Here is a 16,480-nt window from a genome sequence, read left to right as displayed (position 1 = left end):
CTCCAGCTATTACAGCAGCACCCAGGCAGAGGCTGTAACCCTTGCGTGGAAAAGCAGCGCTCCCCGCTGATTTGCTTGGCCCCAGGAACGTGGTGCTGGGGTCACCTCCTGCTTCAGCTGCCTGAAAGCACCGGTGGCACCACCCCATCCCCGCGGGGCCGGATGCGTCCCCAGCTCTGCGCCAGCTCCCTTCAGCCTCCCTCAGCTCCTCCAGGAGGTGGGGAACAGCCCAGGGACCACAGGCAGCAGCCGCATCCATGCTGAATACAGAGTCCAGGTCCCGAGAGGACAGCAGGGATGTGGCCCAGGTGGGTCACAGCACGGTGCCAGCAGGGAGGCCGGGCAGGCACACCGGGCAGGACGGGGGATGCACCAGAGGCCACGCACACCTGCTGCTGGCCTTCCTCCAGAGCCACCAGCCCAGGACTCCAGCAAACCACAGCTTGCACACTCACTCTAAAAAGCATAGACAAGGATTTTTGCCCCGTGGGTGACAGGAGAGGGAGAGACGTGGGAAACGGGTCAGTAAAACCAAGCGGTGAAAGGGAGCTCACACACCTCATCCCTTCCCCTTTAAGTTGTGCTTGCTCCCTTTTCTCCCACGGAAATGAAACCCAACAGCCTTTCCAAGAGGCAGCTGCTGCTAGCAAAAGTCAGGAAATGGATTTCCAAAATATTTGGTACAGCTCTGCTAGCAGGTGATGATGGCAATATGCAGATCGTATGCCTTCAGGTTTATTCCTAAAGGATCTCCAAGCAGGGAAAGGGTAACTCACAGAATTAGAACACAAAAATATGTAGCTGGCTATAATTTAGATTTCAAAGACAAGAAACATTCTGGACCCGAACCAGCCACTGCAAACGCTTCCCATTAAAGCACGCTTTGTAGCTGCTGCGACATCCAAACACCTTCCTCCCTCATGCCCTCCTAGGAAGTCGCGCTCATTAGCAGTCTGCTTATTTGGGTGTGAGATGACTTCATATTATCCACGGCACAGCTCAAAACTCACATGCTGCCATGTCAGAAGGATTCCTGCCACAAAGACACGCTTCCAGTTTTATTCTTGCTCTCGCTTCGTCAGCTGCTTCAAACGAGGACAGAGCGCTCCTCATCCCTCCACCTCGGACCATATGGGCAGAACCGCGGGCGCTGCAGCAGAACGCGCCCCGTGCCATCGCTGCCCAGACCTAAGCCTGCAGCTCCCAACCAGCCTCCGTCTCCGGCAAGGGCTGCTCGGTAGCACATCCCTGGCACTCGCAACCCAAGCGAGGCAGTCTCTATTCCTCCGGAGAGCAAACGCACCAAGAAATATAGGGTTGCCTATTTCGATTTTCTCATCCAAAAGCAGGAGCAGCCCTAAGCCTACGCCGGGTGCAGGTAAGGGCTCCGGGCAAGTTGCCATCGTGGCTCCTTGTGCTGGGAAATGTTGGCTATCCGCGGGCTAAATGCACGCCGGGCATGGTGAGGAGCTCAGTGCTGCAGCCTTCTCCTCCGTGCATTTAATGAGGTTTCCATGTTTCATTTCAGAGAAACGAGCGCTGTGCCACGCTGGGGGGCCGAGATGGGGAGAGATTAAAAAATGCAAGTTGCATAGTTCACTGCACCCAATACAGGAACATAATGTAAATATAATGCCAATATAAATCAGCAGGCAGAGAGACCCAGCAAGAACATGCAGGGAGATGCTTTCCCAGCTCAAAGCCTCTCAGTTTTGACCACTGTGCTCTTCATCACACTGCTCGCCACTCGCATCCCCTCCTCCTCGGTGCGGCTGCTCACACTCACGCCACCAGACCTTCTGTCTGCTCAACTCCCTGCTTGTTTGCTTGCCAAGCACCTATTTTTTTGTTGTTGTTTTATGAGCAAGGGAGAAATAAGCAGGTGCAGCCCATTCAGAGATTTCTAAACTTCAGCGGTCCCCTGGATCAAATGTTTATTTGCTTTTAGTTTCTATTCGAGCTCTTGTTCTACAGCAGGAACATATTAAAAGGTTGTGCTTCGATGCCCAGAAATATTAAGTATCTGAAAGGTTTATCGTGCATTAAGCAATTCATTTTTTTTATCCTATTATTATAATGAAACTTCCATTGTATTGCTGTCCTCTCTTTGGAACCATTTCACTTTAACACTTTCCATCACCAAGACGGCTCAATACTGAAGATACATTTTATTTCTCAAAAAAGAGAAAATGAGGCCACAAGGACTTGTGCTAATGGAGGCTTTTAATATGCTCTTCTCAGAAGAGATAGCTCTGTGGGAAGAGAGCCCTTTTCCAAAGAAGCTGGGGCTCAAAACATGCAAAACCAATAAACCTGGTGCAGCTCGTTATTATTTTGACTACTGGGGGTGGAGGTAGAGGAACTGTGGTGTCCTCGATGGCTATTTGTTTCCGGTTTTGGTGGTGGTGGTTTTTTTTTTTTTCCTTTTAGCACAGTAAAAATGCAAATGTAAGCAAAGCAGACGCTGGCACGTTCAGCTCAGCAGATCCTAAACAAAAGCGATTTTGGTTAAAGCTCCCAAATGCAGTTTTAGTCCAGCTCTAATAAAGCAGCTATTCCATAATTAATAATTGATGGAATAATTGATCATCGCCATGCCACTGGACAGGATGCCCTATTAAACCTTGGTAAATATTTTTCATTGGATTAGCATTAAGATAGATGTGTAATTCAATAGACAGCAAGAGAAGTCTCATGAAAGGAGCCAGCTCTGTTCCCTTTTATTTCTCTTTCCTCATTGCCTAAAATTCCCCCTTTGCTGTTCTCAAATGTCAAAAAAGATAATTAGGGCAAATGTCATCTTATATCCTCTGAGCACACAATTTTCCAAAAGGTGGGCACTTTCATCGCTACATCTGCAGATCGGGTGATGCACAAAGAAGTAATTTATTATAGGGACATAATTAAAAATTCCCACAGAATTGGAAACGGGCAATTCCTTTATGTAACATCGATTGATTGTTGTAACAAACGCCCTGTGATTTAACTATGCACGTTACGTGCAGCTCCTTGGCTTTCTTTTTTGATAGCATCCGTAGCGGAGACTTGGTTTAGAGTATTACCTCCACAGATTCGGGTAGCGTTCACTTAATCTCCAACTTTAATTTAATCTCTAATCTTTAAGTGTGCATCTCCTCGACACACTTGTTTCATGATTATTTTTTTCCCACCCGATCTGATTTATACCGAACCACCGGGTTGCACTTCACACAGCCCTCCTGGAGGAAAGGATGGGGTTTTTAAAGCATCGCTGGGTTTAGCCTGTCTTATGGGATTAGGATATCGCTCTGAGTAGTCCCGGAAAAGCGGGGACACCAGAACAAAGCTCTCCAAAGTACCGCCGCAAGCCCCGGCAGGTCCCGTCGGGGCAGCGGGCAGCCCGCACCCCGGGGAGCTCCGGCACCGCTGGGGGCTCGGGCTCGGCTCCGAGAGCCCCTGCGCCCCCCGGGGGGCGGGCGGCACCCCGAGCCCCCAGCCGGGATCCCCGGAGCGCTCCGCGGGGGGCGCCGCGCCCGTGACCCCGGAGCCCCGTGGGGGCGCACGGAGGGGGTGCTGGGCACCGGGGGGGATGCAGGGCACCGGGGGGAGCCCGCCGCGTCCCCGCTGCCGGGCGCCACGTACCTTTCGGCAAAGAGTAGAGCAGGAAAAAAGTTACCAGCCACATGCCATAAAGAGCACCTATGGCCCCGGGGTGCGGCGCAATTGCGGACGGTGCGGTGCCCCCGGCGTGCCGCGCTCCCTGCCGCCGCGCTGCCAGCCAGGTTGAGATGCCCAGAGCCGAGCTCGCAGCCGCTCCTCCTCCTCCTCCTCCTCTCCTCCTCCTCCTCCTCCTCCTCCTCCCCCCCCCCTCCCGGCGAGTGGCGTCGGGCGGGTGGGCCGGGCTGCGCGCACTGCCCGCCCCCGCGCCCCGCGCCCCGCCGCTCGCCCCCGGGCCCTCGTGCACGGGGGGTGCCCGCTCGCAGCCTTCCTCAGCCCCCCCCGGCTGGCGGCAGGGGCCGGGGGCGCGCACGGGGGTCGAGAGGAGGCGGCTGGTGCCGGACGCGCGCCGGGAAGGCGAGCCTGGAGCGCGCCAGGTACGCTCCCCAACCTCTGCAAACCCGGACGTCACCCGTGCCAAGGAGGCTGCTCCCTCGGGGGAGCTGTGTCCCAGCCCCACAGCTGCTCCTCCAGGCTGTGTGCGCAGTGCAGTGCCCAGGACAGCCGAGGTGTGCAGCACCCCTCCGCCCCGGGCCCCCTGGAAACTTCTTTGCAGCCCTGGGACAGAAATGAGGTGACACCAGCCCCGCCTTGCTGCTCCCCGCAGGGCCCAGCAGACCTCCCGGCACAAGCGTCACTCCAGCCAGCGGGTAACAAACACAAATTGATGCTTTACTTTGGGGTATGTTTATCTAAGGCTTATTTCAAGCCTAGGATCTTACTCCCCAAGTCTTGGTCACAACCAAAGCCAACTCGTCTGGACCATTAGAGGAGCTCAGAATGCTTTTTCTTGAACTGATTATAGTGGTTTTGCTTTGCTTTCCAAAGCAACCTTTTCAATCCTAATTTGTAGGAAAATAAACGGAAAGACTGAAGTATGCTGATTTCAAACAGAAGAATGAGAGAAAAAACACTTTTTTTAAAAAAAGTTTAGATTTAGTCGAAAACGTAACATCATCTCTCAGTAAAAACAACTGGAATAAAAGCAACTCCTTAGCCATTTCCAACCTGCACCACTTCACTGGGATCCTTCCTACCTGGGAGTGCTTTGGAATAGCCAAAGACCTCACCATGCCACTGAGGTGCCCCTTGCACTGTGCAGGAAGGCCATTGCCATTTTGCACAGGAGGGACACAGAAGCCATGAGGGCTGAGGCTCCCTCACACCCATCCCACAGCCCCCTTCCCCTCCCCAAAGCCAGACTCTCCACATCCTTGTTTTATTGATGACCAGGATGAGGCCCGCCCAGACCTCAGTGCCAAGAAGTCAACAGCAGAGGTGGGAGAGAACACCGTGCAGGTCTGGCCTGATGCCACAGCCCTTCCTCCTCCTCCTCCTCCTCCCCCCGAGGCAGTGCTTCACCTTCCTGGGTGCTGCGAGCTCCATCACCACCCCCTACACAGCCGTTCTGGGCTGCCTCAGCAGCTCTGTCACCGTGCGTGGGTGTCCCCGCGCGCAGCCCTCCTACCCGTGCACGTGCACCTCCCCTGCCAGCTCATCCCCAGCTGGGGCCGTGCCACCAGCGTCCCCAGGCGTGACGAAGCACTGGGTGCTGCCCACCCTGCGCCCACGCACCCCTCCAGGAAGCGAGGTGTCAACAGCCAGCTCCATCCGTGTGCAGATGTTAGCTGACACCTCGCAAGGAAATTGATATTCAGGCCCATTCCCAAGGCCACAAGCAAGTCCCAGGCTCTGGGGAGTGCCAGCCACATGCCAAGCATCTGCCCCTTCCCTCCCCAGCAGCTGCTGCAGGATGGCACCACAGCCGAGCCTGCTACCGGGAATCTTCCAGCTACAAAAACTGCCAGAGCCTCCTGCTGCCCGCACACCGTGGCCAGGTGCTGAGCACCGAATGAAGCAGGGGTGTGGGGCTGGCAGGGTGGTCGCTGGTGCAGCACCCATGGGAACGCACAGATCGCCCTCTGAGGCACACGTGCAGGGGGAGTGAATGCACTCAGTGCTTCATTGTTAGCTCCCCCGGCTATTCAGCACCCCTAGGGGGTTTCCATCACTCCTAGCCCCCACCGAGATCACTAACCTCACCCTGCCTACAGCCCCTTCCGCCCGGGGAAGGCAGCACCTGCCTGCAAGACGGGAGGGAGCTCAGGAGGAGACGAGGAGAGCCCAGCGGGGCAGATGACCAGCCCTGGGTCACACTCGGGGAGCCACGGCGAGCTCTCGAGCTGCCCGTGCTGTTCATTCCTGCCCTTGTGCTCCTCCACTGATTGCGCAGCCAAGGCCATTTGTCAGCCTCCCGCGCCAGACGCGCTCTGCACCAGCCCCGCGGGTCTGGCAGCAGGGCAGGCAGCCAGGCCCTCCTGGAGCTGGCTCCTACGAGCCCACACCTGGGACTCCAGCTCCATTTACAGCAGCCACCGTTTAGGGACATTCGACTTCCCACAGCTCCCACATTTGAACGCTCGCAGGAAGCTTTTGTGCATCTCTTTGCATGAGTGCTCAGCCCGGAGAGCCACTGTCCTGCTACCAAGCACTCCATCAGCTGGCAGGGAGCGTCATGGGCTTTGTGCAGCTGGGATCAGGATGGGATAAAATTCGTCTCAGGAATTGTTTGGGCTGCTCCGACCTGCACCAACACACCGGGACACGTGCGTGTCAGACTCCCCTCAGCCACACGCCGCTAACAGAGAGCAAGCAGCCTGCCAGGCCAGCAGCAAGCCCAGCTGCACAGCTAGCTAAAGGTAATGCTCACACCATAAAAATACTTACCTGGCCCAAACTCCACAAGACCCATGGGAAATTACAGCAACACACGTCCTGGTCCCTGGCGGATTTCCTCCCTTCAGGAGAAGGGACGGTCCCCGCTCAGCCCAGAGCACAGCAGGGGCTCTCCCCCACACACTTCTGCCTCTGCCCTAGCACATGGAGCGATGCTGCCACAGCAGCTGTAGCCCAAGCAGCTTTTTCTGGCTCTAACTTTTTCACTGTGGGTCTGGATCACATTTACACTCAGCTCTCAAATCCCCTGTGCCCCGGAGCCCTGGGGATTGCAAGGTGCCCAGAGCTAAGCACCCTGTTAGCTCACCGGCTGCTTTCCTTGGGACGTTTCTTCCCCCAGGAACAAAAAGCTGCTGGCATTCAGAGGAGTGTCAGGAAAAGCGGTCCAAAGGAGGGTGCTCCCAGTCCCCCCAGAGCACCCACATCCAGCTGCAGCCCCCAGCTTCGGCCCCGTCCCGAGGGCCCCTCTAGGGGCAGGGGCGCAGCAGCAGGCACCGGGCACCGCCGCGCCGCGACCCCCGGCCCCTGGGGCTCGGCCCCGCGCCCTGCCCCGGCCCGGCCCGGCTCCTGCCCGCAGCTCGCTTGGCTTCTGCCTCCCCCTAGCGTCGTAGAGCGGAGAGGCTCGTCCCGGCCGGGCCGAGCACGGAGGTGGAGGGCCCGGCCCCGTGGGGATGCTCCCGGGCTCCCCAGCCCCGGCCCGGCCCCGGTGCGCCCACCCCGGGGTGCCCGGAGCGCACAGGGCGCCACCGGTGACTCCTCGTAACCGCTGCTCCGGGGCGTGTGCAACAGGGAAACGGGGGCTGAAATGTTATTTACTTCACCTGGGAGGATAATTTAAGACCGTGGAGCGCCGCCGCTTTGGCAGCTCCGTTGCTATTGATGGATGCGCTGCCTTTTCCGAGAGCCGAACAAAGGGAGAAGGAGGCATGTGGCTGGCTCCCCGCCAGCCCGGCCCCATCTCCCCACGTCGTCAAGTGTTCCTCTTTGGCTCCATTAGTCACCATTTGCTGCTCTCCTGTTTTAACTAACGAGGAGACATTTTGCTTCGCGTTTCCTCCCAGGCCAAACGCGTCCCTGGCATGGCGGAGATGGCAGAGCAGCGCTGACAGGCTCCCGGCGGGGCGAGACGAGCAGCCAGCATCTCTGGCTGCTGCTCCTCGTCGTGTCCTGGTGCCTCCCCTCCTTGTATTTACAGTGGATTGAGCACAAAAGGAGCTGGTCAAAGCCCCTCTCCCCTGTACCCGTCTGTCCAGAGGCTGGCGAACAGTCGGTGCCCAGGGGCAGCCGTTCTCACCTGGGCACCTTCCCCAAGGAAAAGGGCACTCCGTCTGTCCACGGTATTATTACCCGATCCCCTTTGTGTCACAGAAAAGATTTCCTCTCAAAAGATTAATGGCTCAAGGGGGTGTGAGAGAAATCCTCCGAGATTGCCTGGTTCAGGGAAGAAGCTGAATGCTTCCTTCCCGAGGCCAGCAGCTCCCAGATGACCCTTGGGGCTGGGGCTGGTCCCGTGGGCACCCCGTGATGGGGGCTGCGGCTCCCCTGCCCCAGCCCTGGGGGGAGCAGGAGACTTTTGCTGGGGCAGTGACGGGAGAAAAGCAGCCGAGCGAGGATGTGGTGGCCTTTCCTTGTGACCTCGCCACTCCCCTAGCTCCTGGCACCAATGCCCAAAGTGAAGGACCTCAGAGGTGCGTGCCGGGGAGCGGACACCCCGACCTGGGGGCTGTGCACGTCCGTGTGCCCACCCCATGATCCGGGGCTGCCAGCAGGACACCTGCCCCGGCACGGGGAGGCCACCTATCGTATACCTTCCCTTCTGGTGGTCCTGGTTCCCCAGCTCCATCCTGCTCTGATAACAGCCTGGTCTCCAAACATAAGCCCAGAGCAGCCAGCAGCTCCCCGGGGACCGCTCTCCGTGTCCGCTGGCACAGCCCCCAGCCGGGTGTGCAAAGGGCTGTGCAAGCGTGCGTGCACGCGTGCGGCGGCGGTGAGCCGTGCAGAATAATGCTATTAATGCCATCTGGTGCCGAGACAGAGATCCCCCTGCACAGGGAGCCAGACACGGCTTTTCGCTCCCATTAATCTGCACACACACCCCCCCCCCCCACCCCGAGCCGCAGGGGCCTGGCGTGCGGGGCTCTCCGGGGGGCTGGTGCCAAGGGACGCGCACCCTGAAGGGCATGCGTGTCCCCGAGCCCCCCCACGGCTGCACACGGGGGAAAACGGGGTGACCTGAGCCTGGAGGACATGAGCACCCCTCCTGAGGATGGGGTCCGTCTCCCACGCCAGCTGCACCCCTGGATGCTGCGCCCTTGGCTCCTTCTTTTGGGGGGGGGGGGGCGCAGCCACAGGGTGCCCCCAGAGCAGGGGGCGGGCAGGGCCAGCCCTTGGCTCGTGCCTCGTCTGTGCCATAAAATGGGGGCTGCTCCCCTCCCCGAGGGGCTCCGGCTCCTGTTGGAGCTGTGCGAAGCTTTATTAGTGGGTCAGTGTCAAATCAAAATTATATTTCAAAATAATCTCCTTACCGTGTTCAATAAGCACCTCAGATTATACAAATTGCACGGATTTTGTCTAATAACCTCCCCCCGGCTGATCCTATTTTCCTGTCAATGTCTGACCTCGATTGAAGCCCAAATGAACGAGGTGAGCCAGTTTCTCCTCCGCCAGCAGGGTGGGGGCGTTTGGCTTTGCAGAACACAGAGCGATACGTGCTGAAACCCTCTGGGGCCTGGACCCATCAGGGACTAAATTAAAAAAAAAAATTAAAATAGAACAAAGTGAAATAAAGTAAATTAAAAATAAAATAATAAAATAAAGTGAAATCAATAAAATAATAAAATAAATAATACAATAAATACAATGAAATAAATAAAATAATATAAAATAATGGAATGGAATGAAATTAAATGAAATAAATGAAATGAAATGAAATAAAATTATTAATTTATTTATTATGAAATAAAATGAAATAATTAATAATAAACGACATTATATTATTTATTAATTAATAAATTTTAATACAAATTTTATTATTTCTTAATTAAGAAATAATAAAATATTATTATATTTTAACATATTATATGTGATATATAATATAATTACTATTTATATTAATTAATAAATAATAACATATTTAACTTATTAATGAAATTTTATTTATTGTTTTTATTTATTAATTAATTGTATTTAATAAAATTAAATAAAAATTTATTTTATGAAATAATATAATTTTATTTTATTTATAAAATAAATAAAATTTTGATTTTAATTTTAATTTTATTTACAAATTAAAATATAAAATAAAATAAAACAATGCAATAAAATACAACAAAATAAAATAAAATAAAATAAAATAATAAAATAAAATAATAAAATAAAATAAAATAGGGAAAGTGCTGGCGGGGAGGGCACCAGACGAAGCCCCCAGCCCGGCGATGGGAGGCGGCCCCCCAGCCCCGCGGGGGGGCAGCACGGTCCCCGGCAGCCCCGCACCGCCCGTCGCTAGGTGTCCGCCTTGTGCTGCCAGATGCGGGGCTCCGTGCCCAGCGCACCCACCGCGCTGGGGTTCCCTCCTCCTCAGCACCCAGCTGCAGGAGACGTTGCTTGGTTTTGGGCTGCGGAGCCAAAGATCCGGAGGCAGAAATGCCCCCCCTGCCCGTGCCCAGCTCGAGCACTCCGAGAGGAACAAGCGCACCCCGAGCCCCTCGCGCCCAGCTCGTGCCCGTGTGTGCCCACAGCCTGCGTGGCACGGGCTGGGCACCCCAGGGGAAGGGCAGGATTTGGGCACCCACCGCCCACACTCACACGACGGGGACATTTCGTCAAAGCCACCCAGGTGGCCGGGCGCAGGAACGTCCCCCCCTCTGCAGGACCCGACACGAACCGAGGAAACCAAGAGCCTGCTGCGCTGTGCCACGGGGGTGTGGAGGGGCCAGAAGAACCCGCACCAGGTCCGCGTGGTGGAAGATGCCCGCAGGGCAGGAAGGCATTGGTGCTGGGCCAGGAGAGTGGGCGGCTCAAACACCTGGGGCACAAAGTTTAACCTCTCTCAGCTGGAACTTTATTAGCCACGAAACACTCGCTGGATCTGACGGAGGGGAAAGCACGAGGGCAATTTGCGTCCCGGCCTCGCCCGGGGTGAGCAGGGGAATGGTGGAGGCACTGGAGCAGGGCAAGGGGTGGCCCTTGGCAAGGAGAGCTCTGCCTTGGACCAAGCTCTCCTTCCACGGCATCGTGGCAGCTCTGAAACTGGAGGGAGTGGGAGGTTACAGCGCGTCCTGGCTCCTCTCCTCCTGAGCCAGACGCCCACATGGGCATTTCCTCGAAGCCCCGTGGGGCTCCCAGCATCACCCCCAGCCCTGGCAGCCCCGGGGAGCCCGGCTGCCAGCCTGCAGCATCTCCTGCGGCCTACCTGCAGCTACAGGTCCTCCTCGTTTCCTTGTCTGCGGAGGAAAAAACAAGGGAAGAGGCGTTACACGGGGCGACGTGGCTGAGATGCAGCGAGGGTGAGCCAAGTCCCCCGCGGCCAGCAGGACAGATGAGGCTGACCTAAAACCATACCCACCTCCTCTTCTTCTTCCCTCCGCAGTGGAACCGCCGGCCTGGGGGCAAGAGGAGCAGCTGAGGCCTCTCGTGGCTGCAGCCCCTGCCCCAGCTCCCCCCCGAAACCCCCACGAAGCGGTGCTGCTCCCGGGGCTGTCCCCCCGCTGGGACCACCAGCTCTGCCTCCTGCGGGCTCTCCCTCTGCCTCCACGCCGGGGCTGGCCTCCTGCACAGCACCCACAGCCCAGTGCTGGGGGTGCCGACCCCACGTGCTGCCTCCTGGCCCCCAGTGCTCCCCAGCAAAGCCCGAGCACTCTCCTGAGTGCCCATCCGTCTCCCCAAGCTGCCCCTGTGGTTGCAGACGCAGGTGGTTTTCTTATATTTCTCCCCAAAACTCTTCAGCAATGTCCCTGCACGCTGCTGGAAGCCCGCAGGGGGTGATGCAGGCAGCAGGGGCGGTTTGCAGGAGCCCCGCACGCCTGGCACCACATCCCCCGGGGAGCTGCCGAGGGCTGAGGGCTCTGGGAAAGCTGGTTTCTCACTCTGGGAATGTCAGAGTTTTCTCTGCTATTTTTAATTACTGACCTTCCCTCTGAAAGCCTTGACGCTGGCAGAGAAACTCTAAATATTTATGTGGTCTCCTTCCCAACTCGCTTTCTGTTGGGAACCTGCCCCGATGGAAATTTCCCAGGCGTTTCGGGCTGCAGAGGGTCCCCAGCCCTGGCGTGGGGGGGCAGGGCCAGCACCCCGAGGACGGAGGTGAGGGAGGGTCCCCGCAGGGGAGCAGCACCAGGAGGGCACCCAGCCCTCCCGAGGCACTTACTGAGGATGATGAGGAGCCCGATGACAAACGCCACGACGGCGAAGATCAGCCCCCCGTTGCGGATGGTCTCATAGTCTGGGGGGGAGGAGAGCCGCCGGGGTCAGCCCGCAGGGGGGAGGTGGGAGGTGGGCTGCAGCCCCCGGCCGCCCGGCTCGCACTTACCATAGCTGAACCTGTCCAGGCCCTGCTCGGGTGCTTGCTCTGGAAGAGAGGAGAGAGCCCAGTGGGAACCAGAGCCTGGGCCGGGCTCGCAGCGGGCACCTGGACGGGGCGGTGAGGTGGGAAGGACGAGGAGCGAGGGCTGTGAGGAAGAGCGCACTGATTTCCTCCAGGTCCAGCCGAGCCAGAAAAGGATTCCCAAATTCCTGGTGTCACCCCAGCGAACTCGAAGCTCACCGTGCGTTCGCAGGACGCATTTGCAGGGTGCACGGGTCCTGAGCTCCGGGTGAAGCTGTGCTCAGGGACCCGGCTCGATGGGTTAGCGGCAAGCGGTCGCTGTTTGCCCAGGCTGCACGGGGCAGTGGCACCTCTCCGGAGCACAGAGCAGCCCCCAGGCTGCCACCTTCTCTGGCAGCCTTCCTCCTCACCAGCAGCCTCATCCTCCTGAAGGCTGCGTGTCACTGCGTGGGCTGCCTTACCTGCTGGCACATCTCTGCGAGGGGCACTATGGCCGGAGAAATCCCCCTGGAAAGCCGATCCTGCAGGACTCTGGGGATCCATCCCCGCATCTCCCCCCATTTTCAGCCATAGCCCCCCCAGCCCTGAAATCAGGAGGGCCCAGCCCTGCTCCTCGCACTGCGATGTGCCCGATCCTGCCGGGTGGCTGGGCAGGGTGCTGCGTGCTGCCCTCCCCATGGCCCCCAGCAGCCTTACCGTCACCCATCATGTCGGTGTGCCGTCCGGCGGGTGTCTCGCTCTGGGAGCGGGCACCCAGGGGGAAGCGCGTTAATTGGGAGACAAACCTCATTAAACATTAACGGCCTCGGTGTAATGTTTATCGCAGTCACGCGGGGAGGCACGGGGCTCCCGCCCACCCTGGGGAGGGAGGCCCAGGAGGGGAGGGGGGCAGGCAGGGGGTGCGCCCACGGTGCCAGCCCAGGATCGGAGTGTCCCTGTGCCAGCTGGGAGGGGAGCAGCGCGCCCTGCCCCGCTTCCCAAGCATCAGGCCAGCCGGGCTGCCCTCCTGCTGCGGAGGTGAGAGCCAGCACGGGGCAGAGGGAAGGGTTGGGTGGGACTGAGCTTTGCTGGGGAGAAGTGGGCAGCGTGCCCGGCGTGCCGAGTCCCCGCAGCGGCCGGGTCAGTGCTCCCCAGCCAGCACCGAGCCATCCCGGGTGGCCTGGCTGCATCACAGCGATGCCCGTGCCAGGATGCTGCACCCCTCGCCGGCTGGGCCAGCCCCAGCCCCTGGCAGGCAGCAGGCTGCTCGATCCAGTTTGCCCTCCTCCCGAAATCGACATGCAGGAGTCACGCGCCCAGGCTGCTTGGCGAGGAGTGCCCCAGCCCCAGCCCGTCCCCACACCTTGGGGCGAAGCCAGGCCCCAGGAGGGTGCACGTGGGGCCATCCGAGCACCCCTGGTGCCACGAAGCCGAGGCACGGCTCAGCTCAGAGCCTCACCAGCGGGAATTGCCCAGCGGGCAGGACAAGGGCGCTCTGTGCCCGCGTCCCTCGGGGCTGGCTCGCTGCTCACGCGCTGCCTTCGCCCAGCCTCTGGCCATTGTTAAAAGTGCTGCTGGCTGCTGAAAGGAGCACGGCACCGAGGGAGCTGCGACAGCCCCGAGCACAAAGCCCTGTCTGTGCTGCCCGGGGGGTTGCTGCCACTGCTCCCACCCAGGAGCCAGGCTGGCGGCACTGGGGGACAGCGTGGGAAGGGACCCGGCTCTCCGCGCCCGGCTCCTTCCCCGCGGGGACGGGCAGAGCTGCGCCCTGCCTTTCTCCCCACGCTGCCCATGTGGCTGCTGGCGCAAACCTGCAAGTAACCCAAGTGCCCCCCGCAAGGACAGCCCCCCCCCCCGCACCCCCTTTCCCAGCCCCTCGCACCCCAGGGCTGCCCCTGCCCCGTTCCCCCCTGCAGACTACGCAGCCAGGCACGGGTAGAAACCAAATTTTATTCCTTGCCCCCTCGGCTGACAGCAGCGAACGCACCCGTCCCTTCCCACAGTAGCACGCGCTCCCGCTCAGAAGGAAACACGGTAGCTCGGTTTATTTCACAACAGTCAGGGTATTGCCGTTTGCACACACCACGGGGTTTGCTTTGTTTCGTGTTAACACCGACGGCACGCCACGGACACCACGGTCACTCCAACACCGACACCGGGACACGCACACAGCAACACTGGGGGCTGGGGGCACGGGGGGGGGCTGCGGCTGGGGAGCAGCACGGAGATGGGGGGAGCAGAGGCTCTGGGTGGCAGCGGGATGGAAGGGACAAGGTACACAGGACACAGTCCCTCTGCCTTGCACGGAGGGGATGGAGCGTGCTCCCCGTCCCCAGTGCCACCAGGGGATGTGACAGCACAGAGGGACAGAGCCCACCCACAGCACCTCCAGAACCCCTCACAAAGCCTCCCGGAGGAGGAGAGCCTTGTCCCGGCGTGCTGACAGCACCACTGCTAAGGGACAACACGCAGCAGTGATGCCGGCAGCCATGTCCTGGGCCTCAGCACCGGGGGAAATGCCGCTGCCCCTTCCTGCCACACACAGGGCTTTGTTTCAGCCGTGTTTCTGCCGAGCCCTGGGGGTGGCTCAGCCCGCCCAGCTCCGTCCCGTGGCACACAGAGCAGAGCGGGGGCGAGGAGCTGGTCTGTGCTGGTTCACCACCCTCGCTCACGGTGACCCCGTGCCGGGGGATTTCACAGCCCCCTCTGCCCCCCCCAGCGGCTTCGCACGCTCGGAGCAGCATCCTCCCCCGACAGCATGGTCCTGGCCAGGGATGGAGGGTGCTGAGCAGATGGGACAGGGCCGCACCAGGAGGCTCCCCCTGCCTCACACCCAGCACCAAGGTGTCCCAGCAGAGCTGAGCCCCGGAATCACCCCTGGGTGCCTGCAGGATTATTGCTGAGCCACAACGTGCAGCAGGGCAGCAGCACCGTGCGGGGCAGGCTGCTTCCTGCTGCTCCCAATGCAGCCCACAGAAAGCTGGAAAAGCCCCCAAAATGCTGCTGGACTGGTCCACCAGGGGGATGGTGCCCAGCACCGGCACCACCACGCGCCAGCGCTCGGCAGCCCCCCTGGTCTGGGCAGGGGGACGGGGGCTGCCCGAGGGGCTTGGTCCCCGCGCTGCACCGGGCTCCAGGCACAGCCCCAGGGCTCTCCATGCCCTGCAGCTCCTGTGCTCAGGCTCAGGAGGGAGCGGGGGAATTTCTGCAGCACCCCAGAGGTGCTCCACAAACCCCCAGAGGCTGCTCGGCCCCTCGGTGGTCCCTGGGCAGGTCGCCAGGGGCAGGATGTGGGTGGCCAGCCCGGCTCCGAGAGGCAAACCAGAGGGAACACGGGCTGGCCGGGGACATCTCCTGCCCGCACCCAGCCCCATCACACTCACAGCACGAGAAAGGTGAGGAGAAATGACTATTACAACATCGGCAACAAGGAGCCCTAGAGGCAACGATCACCTTACAGGAACGTCACACAGCACTGGAGGCACAGGACGAGGGGAGCTTGGTCAGGCTGGGAGGCAGAGATCTGGTGTGGAAGTACGGAGGGTAACACGGGCACAGCAGCGCCGCATCTCCCTGGGGGGACCTGGTGCTGTGGGGTCAGTTTCCTTGCAGGCAGTTGGTGTCTGCAGTCCGAGCGTCTGTCCTCGGGTCGCTGGGTCTGCGCGGGGAGGACAGCAGCGAGTGAGGCCGGCGGCAGCACCGCCTCCACCAGCGACCCGCGCTCTCCTGCCACCGCGGGCTCCACGTTCAGCCCCTCTCCAAAAGCAGACCGCAGCCCAGGAGCTCGGAGGAACTCAGGCTGCAGGGTCCTTGGGCAGGCAGGAGGCTAAATGCCCTCGGGGGTTTGCACCCAGCTCTCTAGAAGCCCTAAAAATAAAACCGCTCGGCGGTGGGGGAGCACAATGGAAGGAAACGTGCTGCTAGGGAAAATCCGGGCAGATGCTTCCTTTTCCTGCCGTGCTGCCCAGGCCTTGCAGAACCTGGGGCTCAGCAGCACCGCACGGTTCCCTGCCCCAGCCCTGTGCTGGGGATGCTGAGCTGCACAGAGCAGACGGGGGCCCTGCAGCAGCCCCCATGCACAGCCCCAGCTGTGACAGCCCCGGTGCCCCCACCCGTGCTGGGACTCACCGCATGGCTCTGGTTCAGTTCTCTGCTTTCTGTGCTCCCGTTGCTGCAAAGGGAAGAGCAGAGGGGCTGCGGAGCCTGGCCGAGGACAACCCCCCTGCCCAGGGCTGGGTGCTCGGCCAGCAGCCGGTGCCATGCAGCTGCACAGCACACGGACCAGGAGCCTTACCGTTTGAGGCAATCAAGTTCTCAGCCTGAGCCTCTTCATCCCCCGGAGCTCTGCAAGGACAGGAGCACAGTGAGGGCAGCTGGGACCAGTAGCCCGTCCCATGGGGCATGAGGGATGCTGAGGAAGGTGCCCAGGAGCACAAACCGCTGTTTTCCCACCCGGGAGCTGTGCAGCGGGGCGTCCCAGCGTGCTGGGCACCAGGCACCCAAAGCGATGCTCGCAGGGGGCACCCA

At 59.4% G+C, this 16,480-nt stretch overlaps 2 protein-coding genes across 2 annotated transcripts in view; both read right to left on the bottom strand.

Moving 5' to 3' along the window:
• Positions 1-3,676, bottom strand: part of DSCAML1 (DS cell adhesion molecule like 1) — a 97,406-nt gene extending 93,730 nt beyond the window's left edge. Inside the window, exon 1 of the mRNA XM_035555770.1 lies at positions 3,622-3,676. Coding sequence (XP_035411663.1) covers positions 3,622-3,664 — 43 coding nt within the window. The 5' untranslated portion in view covers positions 3,665-3,676. The remainder of the gene's footprint in view (positions 1-3,621) is intronic.
• A 7,173-nt stretch (positions 3,677-10,849) lies between these two features.
• LOC118252484 (sodium/potassium-transporting ATPase subunit gamma-like) lies at positions 10,850-12,680 on the bottom strand. Its single transcript, XM_035555794.1, has 5 exons — positions 12,671-12,680; positions 11,960-11,998; positions 11,798-11,872; positions 10,997-11,033; positions 10,850-10,874 (listed from the first exon to the last, which is right to left on the bottom strand). The coding sequence occupies exons 1-5, from the start codon at positions 12,678-12,680 to the stop codon at positions 10,850-10,852; spliced, it is 186 nt and encodes a 61-aa protein (XP_035411687.1).
• Positions 12,681-16,480: the final 3,800 nt, after the last annotated feature.

The sequence above is a fragment of the Cygnus atratus genome, chromosome 22, assembly GCF_013377495.2.
Source record: "Cygnus atratus isolate AKBS03 ecotype Queensland, Australia chromosome 22, CAtr_DNAZoo_HiC_assembly, whole genome shotgun sequence".
NCBI classification, from domain to species: domain Eukaryota; kingdom Metazoa; phylum Chordata; class Aves; order Anseriformes; family Anatidae; genus Cygnus; species Cygnus atratus.
Note: the sequence above shows the minus strand (reverse complement) of the source record. Positions and strands in the feature narration are given on the sequence as shown.

Coding starts and splice junctions, on each gene's coding strand:
- LOC118252484 (XM_035555794.1), bottom strand. Junction 11,873..11,959: donor CCTGGACAGGTTCAGCTATG/GTAAGTGCGAGC, acceptor CCTCCCCCCCAG/ACTATGAGACCATCCGCAAC. Junction 10,875..10,996: donor GGAGGGAAGAAGAAGAGGAG/GTGGGTATGGTT, acceptor TTTCCTCCGCAG/ACAAGGAAACGAGGAGGACC.